Here is a 13,047-nt window from a genome sequence, read left to right as displayed (position 1 = left end):
ACCACACCCCATTATAATGTTGTCTGTGGCTGCCTTCCTACTATAGGAACGCTCATGCCCAGTTGAGTAGTTGTGACAGAGACCATATGGCCTTCCAAACCTAAACTACTTACTGTCTGGTCCTGTATAGAAAAAATTGGCTAACCTCTGGTTTAGGTAAATGCTTCCACAACCTAAATTACTTTGTGAACTGATAACCTTTCTAAATCTTCTATCATGGGAATTTCAAGTGTCAAGAGGGACAAAGGCAAGGTTTAAAGTGAGATGTTCATAATTCTTGTTAACTGCAAGGAATGAAGACTGAAAAAGAGTTGGTTAATTAACTTCCAAAACCCTTTAAGAGAATGTGCTTTTGTAAACATACCTTTTGGTATGAGAAAAGAATTTGTATACCACCTGGGCTAAAGCCCAGGTATTGTATTCACTAGAATTAGGAGGAGGTGGTCCTAGTGTAGTGGAAAAGACTGATTGTGTCAACTGTTCTGAGCTCTGCTTTTCTCACTGGTAAATGGAACCCTTTCCAGTGTTTTATAAAGATTGGAGCTAATGTTGGCACTCAGATGTAGCTGTCATTGCTATGTATCAAAAAGCATCTTATTGGAGCATGTATCACACCAGACAGAATTTTCACTGGGAAAGTATAAATCCTTCCCCTGAGTTCTACAAATTGAGATAGTACACAGAAACTTTTCTTGGTGTGGAATAGATCTTTAGATCTAATGGCAAATAGAGGAAAAATAGATCTCATTGCAAATATGGAAATACCTTGCTGCTGGCAGTTTCAGTCCATTTATGCAAGTAATATTCTCTATAGTAGAAAGGCAGAGGTTTCCTAGTCACCTCTCCCATTTGGAACAGAATTTTAAACTTTTCTACTTCCAATACATTTTATATTTACAGTCTACTGCCAGCTAACAGATTTGCTTCTTTTTTTTGTTTGTTTTATTTCTTGTCTTTCTTTTTTTGTTGAAAGTGTTGACTCGGAGTCAAAGAGAGGCCTTGAACAGACGTGACAGTGTGACAACTGCTCAGACTTCCCTAGACATTGACAAGTAAGTAGGTGCACTGTGTTTACAGAGCTCTTGCTTAACATACCATTGCTTAGACCGAATGAGAGACCAGTTCCTCTCTTACTCTGGGTTTCTCTGACCAGGCAATCAAATCTTTGCTTAACGCCTGAATTTCTTTTAGTATTCTCAGTTTATGTCAGTATTCGTGGCCTCTTGTGTCCCTTTTTGCTACTCTGAAAAGACCCTGCCACCTACTCCACTTCCACATTGCTCTGAGCTTTCTGTTTTCTTTGAATTTGCGTTTTGGTGTTGGTGCTTTGGGGAAGTAGTGAGCTATTTTGCAATGTCATGGTGCAGAAGTTGAGTTGCAACAAGTTGGGCAATATTGAAGACTTTCTTGGGTTGTGGGTTGCAGCTTGACTAAGAACGCACATCCATTCCCAGTGGAGGCAGAGGCAAGGGGAGGTCAAGTATAAGTGCTACCTCCTAAAAGTAAAGATATCACCATCAATACATTAGAGCAGTTAGTAATTAGAAACATTTTTCTTTGAAACACAGATCCTGTCTTAGACTCTAAATTTCATAGCTGCCGTCCTTAATCCAATTGAGCAGAGCTGATCCACTTCCTTTTTTTAGACTCCTACCATCATGCAGATATTCTTCTAGGACTGTATTCATCACACTGTTGCACTAATCTTTTTTCTTTGATTTTTGACATTTCTGTCTCCCTGGCTAGGCTGTGAGTTATAATATTTGAAGACAGATACTTGCCTTCATTCATGTTTATATCCCCAGCATCTAATAGAATGTGTGTGAGACAGCAATAACAGTAATACCTCTTTGTTGAGCTTTTAATATTATGTGCCAGCCACTGTGCTGAGTGCTTTATTTACTTCATAACTATCACAATTGTTGATATGGTAGTATTTTTTTCTTTTTTAAAAATAGATATAGAAACTGAAGAGAAATTAGGTAACTGGTTATGATCATGTGCCCAGAACTGGCAAAGTCTACCTGACTCAAAAACTTATGCTGCTTTTACAGTGCTGCATCTCTCATGTAAGTAGGGTATTAATAGTGCTTTTTACATTAATGGATAAACCTTGAAAGGTACACTAGTCTAACTTTTCTCATAAAGCAGAATTTCACTTGTAGTCTCTCTGATGATTAATTACTTGAGAGACTTATTTCTCCTATTTTAAAGACCTCTCAGAGAAACTTCTTAAAGGCAGTCTAAATCTTTCTGTAGTAACTGAGTGGCAACAGCCAGAAGTTTTGGAAGGTTTTCTTTAGCTTTGTAAAACTAAGATGATCTTATGAGTCAGGCAGACCTGGCTTCTGACAGTTATTAGCTATATAGGACATTGGGGAGAGTAGTGCCTTCCTAACCTGGCCAAGGAATTAATTGACAAATTGTGTTTAAAGGACCATGCACCAGTTCTCACCATAGAGAAAATACATCATGAATGTTCATTTTCTTCCTTTGTCTCCAGTGATTCCATTTTCACTCATGCCCAATAAACTTTACCTCAAGGACATAATTTCCTCTGTTTACACAAAGTCTACGTTATAAAAAGATAAAAATAGCTGTATATATGAAGTTATGCAAAAGCCTCTGGCAGAACCACATGGTTTTAGTAACTTCCTAGCTGTAGAATTGAGGAAGGCAGCATATAGACAGACTTAATTTACTAATCAGACAAGTTCACCCTCCCTGGTAGAAATGTCATTTTTGATTTAATGCTCTTGGTGTTCCCTTTTCTGTCTAAATTTTTAACTTCCCTTTGAAAAAACTATTGCACTTAATTTGAGAAGAGTTTGATGGAATATTTTATGTCTGGAGAGCAATCAGCATTGTTTGAGTTAGTTAGAAGAGCTTATTTCATTATCATCCTACTGCTGCAACAGCAGGATACAAAGAAACAGCCAGGGAAAACCACTAATCACTCAGTCCTTTGGATTGGCATTGGGTTCATTTTATTGATGATCCTGCTGAGCGATTCTGCTTTGGTTGACATTTCTCCTCCATAGAATAAGATGTAAAAACACAATTTGAGATGTATCTAGGAGTATAGAGGCAAAAGCAAATCTTTTTTTTTTTTTTAACAGCTTTTTCTCCATTTTTTTCTGATTGGCTAGGGATGAGAAATGTTACCTCTGTAAATCCCTTGTTCCACTCAGAGAGTACCAGTGTCATGTAGAGTCCTGTCTCCAGCTTGCAAGAGGCGACCAAGGAGATGAGCATGAAGAGAGTGAGAGAGTATGCACAGCTGCGGGGAGGAAGCGTCCACAGCGGCTGAGGAACCTAAAGGTATGTATGGAGTGTTTTAGGAAAGGTTACCTAGTTCTTCACATTTCTGTTCAGGGCTTTCTTTGTCCCCTTCCTCCCTCTTTCCTTTTCTTCTGTTTATCTTGAAACTAGATTTGTGCTTTTTAAAATTATTTTTTCTTTTAATTAAAGAGTAATATATACTCAAGTAGTATACACTTAATATAGAAAATACAGGAAGTTAAAAAAAAAGTATGAAGAATCAGGGGGAATTATCACCCATAATTTAGTTACTCAAAGATGACATCTTTTAGTATTTTGGCCTATTTTTTTTCCAGTCTTTTTTTTCCTATGCATTTTAAATTAATTGTATATGTACATACACAGTTATCATTGTAGCATAACAAACTTCCTAAGCATATTTTTAAACTGTTTCTGAAATTACTCTTAATGTTTGTATCATACAGTCAATTAACCATTCTCATATTATTGGACATTCAGATTGTTTCCAGTTCTTTTGTATTATAACGCTATGTTTAAAGGATTAATTAGTCTTTGTATTATTTCCTTAGAATAGATTTCCTGAAGTGGAGCTCTTAGGACAATGAATCTAAACATTTTAAAATCTCTTGAAACATATTGCCAAATGACTTTCCAGAAAGTATATTCTAGAAATATCCCCACTGCCAGGAACATATCACGATCAACTCTGCTGAACACCTCATGTACCTAGCCTTATTAAGAAGTCATAGGATCTGGCCCTGGTCACTGGGAATATGTGCTTTCTGGCCTTTGTGATTAGAAAACAGGAAGAGCAAGTCTTGGCTTTGAAATTAAAGATAAAGCAGCAGCTCCATATTCTAGACTTACTGACATAGCAATCATTGCACACCAAGATGGAGAAGCCATAATACGTCATGAAGGGAAAAAGGGACCCCTGTATGAATGGGGTGATTTTTGAGGTTGTAATTTGGAATTGAGGCTTATGGGTATGTGTTTATACCACAGAGCTAGTTTTTTCTCTGGCAACACTGTCTCTAAAAGCTAACTTGAAACTTGTTATTTTCTGTTTTAAGTCTCTCCAAAGCTATCATAGGTCAAATGTTACTATAGAATAAACTACAATCACAGAAAACTAATCAAACTGATCACATGGACCACAGCCGTGTCAATGAAACTATGAGCCATGCCATGTAGGGCCACCCAAGACGGATGGGTCATGGTGGAGAGTTCTGAGAAAGTGTGGTCCACTGGAGAGGGGAATGGCAAACCACTTCAGTATTCTTGCCATGAGAACCCCATGAACAGTATGAAAAGGCAAAAAGATATGACACTGAAATATGCAATCCCCAGGTCGGTAGGTACCCCACATGCTACTGGAGAAGAGTGGAGAAATAACTCCAAAAAGAGTGAAGAGACAGAGCCAAAGCGAAAACAACGCTCAGTTGTGGATGTTACTGGTGATGGAAGTAAAGTCCGATGCTGTAAAGAGCAATCTCCTTGGAAGAAAAGCCATGATTGACTTAGACAGCATATTAAAAAGCAGAGACATTACTTTGCTGACAAAGGTCCATCTAGTCAAAGCTGTGATTTTTCCAGTAGTCATGTATAGATGTGAGAGTTGGACTGTAAAGAAAGCTGAGTGCTGAAGAATTGATGCTTTTGAACTGTGGTGTTGGAAAAGACTCTTGAGAATCCCTTGACTGCAAGGAGATCAAGCCAGTCAATCCTAAAGGAAATCAGTCCTGAATATTCATTGGAAGGACTGATGCTGAAGCTGAAACTCCAATACTTTGGCTACCTAATGTGAAGAACTGACTCATTGGAAAAGACCCTAATGCTGGGAAAGATTGAAGGCAGGAGAAGGGGTTGACAGAGGATGAGATGGTTGGATGACATCACCAATTCAATGGACATGAGTTTGAGCAAGTTCCAGGAGTTGGTGATGGACAGGGAAGCCTGGCGTGCTGCCGTCCATGGGGTCACAAAGAGTCGAACACAACTGAGTGACTGAACTAAACTGAACTGAGAATAATTTGCCTTGACTCTGGTATCCATTCCTGGATATATTCTTGGCATAAAGATGTATCTATTAATCATGTTTGCTTTTTTACTGTGTAAAAGTGATTAAGTCACTCAGTCATGTTGGACTCTTTGAGACAGCATGGACTGTAGCCTGCCAGGCTTCTCTGTCCATGAAATTCTCCAGGCAAGAATACTGGTGTGAGTTACCATTTCTTTCTCCAGGGGATCTTCCTGACCCAGAGTTTGAACCCAGGTCTTCTGCATTGCAGGCAGATTCTTTACCACCTTAGCCAGCAGGGAAGCCCTTTTTTTTTTTTTTTTTTAAATTGTGTACCCTCCTTTATTAGAAAGCAAAAGACTTCCATTCAGCTGTGTCTCCACACACACCTCTTCTCTCCTGGAGATATCTATGATCTAGGCTAGGGAAGTTGTATTTTAGACTCTCTGTGTAAGCTTTTCATCACTTTTTCTCTGACACAGGATAAAGGCCAAAATGAAGGCCGTCTCCTCCGTCTCTTGGAACAGTCTGAGTACAAGACTGCAGGTGAGGCCCTCAGGACCAGTTTTCTGAGCTTCTGCCTAAGGCCTTCCAGTAAACATAGCCACTACCAACTCTTTTACTACAGTTTTTACTAGAGTTATGAGGGTGTACATTTGACCCAGTCAGCTGGCCTTTGAGACTTGATCTAGATCATCTCTCCCTAAGGAAGATTAAATACTCTGTCTTGTTTGTCATGTGTTTTGTTTCAGCTTTTATAAAGCTTGAGCTTTCTACTGCCTGTTGAACTGGGGAAAAAACATTTCCACATCATAGGGCAATGGCACAAGCCCTTAATACCTTTTACATTGAAAACCAGACATTACTGTCTCCTTATGTTTTGTGCATTATTCATGTTACCTTTAGCTTAGTGTCTCAATCTATTCTCCTGAGAGTCTGTAGCATTGCATAGAGTTAGTAATACCAACTTCATAGATTGAAAGGATTATATCTAGTAAAGCTCCGTATATATTCCCTGATGTAAATAGGCTCTTGATAAATGTTAGCTGCTATTATTATTGTTCTTGTTGTTGATAGTTGCTTTTGTTAAAATTTACTAGACGTAGATGAAAGAAGAGCTTTCGCTTAGGTCTGATGAGATTTGCTTGCCATCTAGTTCTAATAGTTCATTCCCACCAAGTGAATCTGTTGTGTCTTCTGATGACTATAGAAAGGCTGCCTCTCTGAGCCCCATAGCCTGCTGCCTTTAGGTCAGCAGATTATAGATCTGCAGGTAGCATATATTCCTTGGCAACTCGTTGTTCCTCAAGTCCAGATTTGAAGCAGGTTTATTCAGTGGTTATTCATTCAAAAGTGTTCACCTCTGTACTTCTGCAGCTAAGCCTATTGGATGCTAATGCTCACATTCCATTGGTCTGGGGATTGGAGATCTGAGCCACCTGGATAAGCCTGATGAAGAACAGTGCCCAGAACATAGGAAGCACATGAACAGTGAAAAGTATTATGATTGTAGCACTACTAAAAAGATTATTACTTTTTCTCTCCTATCACAGATACAGAGATAAAGACCAAGTTTTCAGAAACAGGAGCCTTCAGGTGAGTTGAGATGTGCATTGACGTGTGGCTGTCAGCAGTTTTAGAAACAGGCCTGGTCCTGTATTCTGTGTATAATGTGGTATTCAAACATTTGAAGTAGAAAGCTGTGGAGCGTGTGACCATTCTTGATATAACTCTGTGACCCTCATATGTCTAGGCTAAGAATTGGATGACTACCTCCGTTCATTTCTGGTGTTAATATAAGCACAGAAAAAGCTGTCATACTCTTTTTTGCCTGTCTATCCCCACCCAGCCCTCATCTTTTGACTTAGAAGTCAAACAGTTTGGGAATTTGGGTCTGAATCCTCATTTTCTCACTGCCTGACTGTGTGGCTTTGGGTATATGATTTACCCAGTGTCCTCATCTGTGAAAGGGAAATGACAGTACTTATCTGATTGAATTATTCCAAAGATTATATGAGCTAGTAGTATATGTAAATACCCCTGAGACACATACTTATTGCTTATTAGTAGGTGTATCGTGAATTCTGATGTTTTTTTCTCCTCTCTAGGGTGTCTTCACCAGGGCTAGAAGAAGCAGGCTGCAGCAGAGCGATGCAGAATTCCCTTACACATCTCAATTCAAATGAGTCTCCCATCAAGTCTTTTGTTTCTGTTTCAGAAGCCACAGATTGCTTAGTGGACTTTAAAAAGCAGCTTATTGTCCAGCCACGTAGCCAGACACAAACCAAACCAGGCAGAGGAAGAAGGAGGAAATCCTGAATTTCTAGGGTCCGAAGGTTGACGAAATCATTAGCAATAGAAGTCTGCCATGTTTATTAAGCCTTAGTGGCCTGCAGTTCATTGTTAAGGAAGTTTTGTCCCTACAGTTTCTACTACCAGCATCTACTCAGCATTCTGGTTTTTATGTTTTCTATGAGCTATACAGACAACTGTGTGTAGTGTTTTGTTTTGTAACAGTCTGTTTGAATTCAAGTATAGTTAAAAAGAAAATTTAAGTATATTTATCTATGTTTGTATGAAGTCTTATTTCAATAAGATGGAGAGTTTCCTTTTTGTCTCTGTTTTGCAGTGCTTGGGGAGGGGTGTTTTAATTATGGAGCTAGTTCTCAGACTCATAAATTGTATGTTTTGGAATTCCATTACTGGTCTCTGACATACTGCCTATATTCACTGAATGTGTAGTGTACAGTTTTACTGTTTTGACCTTCTCTGACATCATTCTGGAAGATGCCAAGGGATTGAATGCTACTTCTGTTCTCCTGTCCTTACTGTTCAGTGACTTGTCACTTCATCTTGCTGCCTCACCCAGTTAAGAATTCTCAGCCAGAGCACAGGACCTTTGAAGAAATATGTCCAGTCATTCTTTCCAGGAATTTGTAAATGAACTCTCAAGTTATTAATTTCTATACAATTATTTTTTCTTTCTGGATTAACCAGTGGGGATGCCTTGCATATTCATCTGCTAAAGCTGAAATTGCTTCTCTTGCCATCAGAGGTCATAGCAGCAACAGGAAGTAACTTCTATTTCAGTACATCAGTAGAAGAATGCATGTTCTTAACCTCGTTGCTCAGGATCTTCCAGTGAAGAACAGAGCTGTGGTCCATCCTCAGTGTACAGATAGACTCCAAAGATGAGAGGATGTTGAATGGCAGAAGCAACTACTTAAGGGAGATGACCAAACAAGGATGTTGAGAAAACTAGCATTGGCCCAAGTTGATTTGATGTCTTAGTGGAAGTTGATATGAGATGACTACCAAGCAGGAAAGGATCTTGGGGCAGGATAAATGGGATACCACTCAGACTCTCCTGACTTCTGATTTACCAAGTCCAAAATTTTCCTTTCCTTTATTTTTTAAAATTTAATATTTTAATTCATTTATTTGCACTGGGTCTTAGTTGTGGCATGCAGAATCTTTAGTTTGACATGCAGACTCTTGGCAGCATATGGGATCTAGTTCCCTGACTGGGGATCAACCCAGGCCCCCTGCATTGGGAGCTCAGAGTCTTAGCCACTGGACCACCAGGGAAGTCCTTCCTTTATTTTAAAACAAATGTGAAGTATATGTTAAACTGGGAAGTTCAGAGATAGCTGGACACAGCACAGGCTTTTAATGCACTGTTTCCTGCCTAGCTGCCTTTGCATACAAGCTCTTAGAGTTAGAAGAAGGCGGGATGGCAGGCTCACTCTGTTTCTTCCATGTCATGGTGTTGGATGGCACTGACATTGTGGCCAGCATCACATAATTGCTGTTATTTTTTGAGCATTTGCTATGGTTTAGACAACGTGTGTGCCTTTGTTTAATCCTCACAGCAACCTTATAAGGTAGGTATTATCCCCCCCCCCCCCCGCCCCCAATTTTCGGATGAGGAAACAGGCTTAGAGTGAAAAAATAAAAAACACTTTTTGTCCTTGGCAGTGAGACTACAGTGCTCTGCCTCTTCAGTCCTAACAAAAATCCTAGTATTGATTATTTTCCCATTTTCCTTCTAATGAGAAGTAGTTTATCAGTTATGTCCCATCACTTTAACTTTCACTAGTTTTCTTTCTCAGTAAACGGCAGTTTATTGGAGGTAAAGTTCTATAAATGGGGTAGTATGTTTATCTCTCTGCCTGGAGATAAGAATAGGGAAAGGGCTGATTCTGGAAAGGGAATTATTTAACTTATAGTTGAGCAGTCTCCCTAGAACATGAATCAGTGGCAAATTGTTGGAGGAGGGTGTAGATCAGCGGGACTACTACTGATAGGCTTATTTGTTAACTAATGTGGAATCAGGAGAAAACAAGCCATCTCCCTAGGCCCTCCACCTCTATCTTTGGTAAAGGCTGCTTGCTCATTTGTCTTATTCTCCCAATACTGGTGGTCCTGTGTGAGGGACCTTAGACAGTGAAGAGACAAAGTCAGTGGAAAGAATATGACATCAGCTTGAAACTTTGGCCACCTGATGCAAAGAAATGACTCATTTGAAAAGACCCTGATGCTGGGAAAGATTGAAGGTGGGAGAAGGGGACAACAAGATGAGATGGGTGGATGCCATCACTGACTCAATGGACATGAGTGAGTAGACTCTGGGAGTTGGTGATGGACAGGGAAGCCTGGCGTGCTGCAGTTCATGGGGTCACAAAGAGTCAAACACGACTGAGCAACTGAATTGAACTGAATCTGAAGCTCTGCTTCCGATACAAGTTAACATCTATGAGACCTAGTTTCCTTTTCTGTAAATTGGGGAAAAGCTTACAGGGCTCTAAAGAGTAAGATTATGTATATAAAAGCACAGTATCTATCTCATAGAAGGTGAGTGAATGGCAGTAGTTGTTATTTCAATGTGTTGCTAGTTTTGTATGTCTTAAGCAGTGTCATGGTGAGAGGTGGAAAAGCCAGAGAGGTGATGTGCAGATGTGAGAGGATACAGTTTGATGACCTTAGTTCCATCAAGTACTAGCCTTCCACAGCAAACTCAGATGTCAAGCTTGCCTCAGGCCATCAGGTTTTGGGGTTTTGTTTCTTGTTTTTGTTTTACTTCTTAAAGATGGGAAGCAGCTGTTCTGCTAGTGTTGCCAACTCGAGGAGCTGGGAAACTCCGTGAACTTCACAAGGCATTGTGATGAATGGGGAAGGAGAAGGTAACTTTTCTATTCGGGATGGTGGTTGTGTTATTTCACTTCATCCTTATAACAGCCCTCTAGCCGAGGCTGTGCCTTGCCCATTTCCCCTGGGCACTCATTATTCTACTACATACCCACAGGGTCCTATTGCAAGGACCTGCAACTCTCTGCCTTAGCACTTCTCTAGGCTAGTGTGCAGCAGAGTTGGGAGTGCCAGGAAGTGAGGGCCTCTGAGGCAGCCCTCAACCAGTGAAAATGGAATTTGGAGGATAAATTTCCCAGCTTCCTCACCTCACTTAGGTTCATTCTACATGTCTTCCAGCGTTCCTTCAGGGCTTGAACCTCAGGAGCTCTCAGCTCAGCAGTAGCTTAATTATGTATGCTCTGTTGACTTCCTTCCCTTCCTATCTCATTTCCAGCTCCCCTGTCAGTACTTCCTGGATCAGGGCTGGGACTAAGGTGAGGGACCCTCACTCTTTAGTTCCTGTAAAGTAAGAGTTGACACTAGTATGAACTTCAAAGGGTTTCTCCACATTTTGTAGCTAGGTACTTCACATGCATTGCCCTAATCCTAACCCTGGCCTGGATTGCTTCCCAATTAAACGACACTCAAATTAGGTCCACTTCTGGAGGAACCTGTCCTAAGGCATTATTAGTCTTTATGTTTTATACACAGAAAACAGGCTCAGCGAAGTGTAAAAACTCATCTTGATTCATACAACTGGTAAATGAGATGAGATTCAAACCCAGGTCTGTCTGACACCAGTGCCGATTGTCTCTACTATTCCGCACTACGTCATAACCCCACTTGTCACAAAACCCAGTGGGAATTTTAAACTTGGATGGGCCCATTCTCACCTGTGAGGCAGAGCAGCTTTGGCCCTAAGTTGGTCTAGAAGATGGGAATTGGGGTGAGGGAAAGGCAGGTAGTAAGTAGATGGTAGTACCAGTGGGAAGATGGAAGAATGTATAAACCCAGAGTAGGAAGGCTGCTGAAGCCATCTGTATCTGGAAGGCAAGAAGAGATTACTTATTTCCTCTCAGTTTCAAAAGCCCTGTACTATTGAGGTTGTGGGAGAGTTCTTCAATTTAAGAAAAATTAACTGATACCTCTTCCCTGGTGGCTCAGATGGTAAAGAATCCACCTGCAATGCAGGAGACCCAGGTTCAATCCCTGGGTTGGGAAAATCCCCTGGAGAAGGAAATGGCAACCCACTCTAGTGTTCTTGCCTTGGAAATCCCTTGGGCAGAGAAGCCTAGTGGGATACAGTCCATGAGGTTGCAGAGTCTGATACAACTGGACAACTTACATCTTCAGTTTTCATCTCATGTTAGATCTAGAACAGGGGCGCCAAAGACAAATAAGAATCATTCTTTGAGAGTCCACAGTGCAGTAGGGGAAGGCAAACAGATTCTATTGATAGATTGTAGTCAATGCAATGATACAGGGAGATCAAGACACTATGGGATCAATAGGCTGCTACTCAGCTAGGATCAGGGCCAGGAGGAGCTTGTCTGAGAAGGCTCCCAGCATTGTTGATGTCTAAGGTGTAATTTAAAGAATGAGGAAAAGTTAAGTGGAAAAGCTGGGTGGGGCAAAGAGGGAGTCAATCCAGGCAGATCAGCATGAACAAAACACTTAACAGTAAAGAGCAGCTTGATGGGTATAGGAGAGCTGGAGTAAAAGGGCATGGGGGGAAAGGCAGGAAGCTTATTTGGGCTTGAGGGCCTGTGTGCCTGGCCTTGGGGCACTGTCAGCTGTGAGAAGCAAGCCTGGGAGCAGCTCAGAACAAGGATGGCCTGGCTCTCATCCCAGCCATGGTACTTGGGCTATAGCCCACGTTTCCCCCAGCTATCTGCCTCTCCTCTTTCCTTAGTTCCCCCTGAACAGCTGGAGATTGGTGCTTAGGGTCCATGAGGACCCTTGTCAGGACTTGTCCTTCCCCTTGTTGGTCAGTGGTCATCTGGTCTGAAGAGAACTGCTGATCCCTGCTATGCCTCTGCTCCAGTCAGGGCTGTCATAGTAGTTCACAGACCCCAAGCCCAGGCTGCTTCCTCCCTGCATAGGCTCTGACATAGGCCTTCTTTGACACTCTGCCTAGGGTACTGGGACCCCTGCTGCTGGGGAAATAGACACGGGACTTCCAGAAATACAGACAAAGAGCCCTGGCATTGCTTGTCAGGGATGTATCCTCACTCAGGTTCAGGAGAGAGCAAACTGTCAGCATGAATCACAGCTGGGCCTTTGGCATTCAGTTCTGTGTTCTCTCCTAACTAAACAAAGTTGAGAGAGACGAGCCCCAGGCTAGGCAGGCTGCTATGTTGTGAATGACGGCCACTCTGTCCTCCCCACCCCCATTCCCAATTTTCCTGCCTTTAGAGCTTATCTGCCTGATTGCTGCCCACTGAACTGTGCAGTAGGGCTGATGTCTGCCATGTTTCCAGGTCCAGTCATGCCCCAGACTGACAGAACAGGTATCATCCTTGGTCTCCATCCTGGTGTCATGTGTAGGCCGAGTACTGTTATGGTTAATGGTAAGGTTACTGTTGATGAGGTAGCCGGAAGTTTTAAAGTATCTG

General features: G+C 41.4%; 1 protein-coding gene across 1 annotated transcript in view; it reads left to right on the top strand.

Annotated features, from left to right (window-relative positions):
• Positions 1-7,760, top strand: part of UIMC1 (ubiquitin interaction motif containing 1) — a 128,999-nt gene extending 121,239 nt beyond the window's left edge. Inside the window, exons 11-15 of the mRNA XM_068980374.1 lie at positions 974-1,052; positions 3,150-3,321; positions 5,785-5,848; positions 6,856-6,898; positions 7,411-7,760. Coding sequence (XP_068836475.1) covers positions 974-1,052; positions 3,150-3,321; positions 5,785-5,848; positions 6,856-6,898; positions 7,411-7,621 — 569 coding nt within the window. The 3' untranslated portion in view covers positions 7,622-7,760. The remainder of the gene's footprint in view (positions 1-973; positions 1,053-3,149; positions 3,322-5,784; positions 5,849-6,855; positions 6,899-7,410) is intronic.
• The last annotated feature ends 5,287 nt before the right edge of the window (positions 7,761-13,047 follow it).

Source organism: Capricornis sumatraensis, chromosome 9, assembly GCF_032405125.1.
Source record: "Capricornis sumatraensis isolate serow.1 chromosome 9, serow.2, whole genome shotgun sequence".
Classification (NCBI taxonomy): Eukaryota; Metazoa; Chordata; class Mammalia; order Artiodactyla; family Bovidae; genus Capricornis; species Capricornis sumatraensis.
This window is presented reverse-complemented; position numbering and strand designations above follow the sequence as displayed.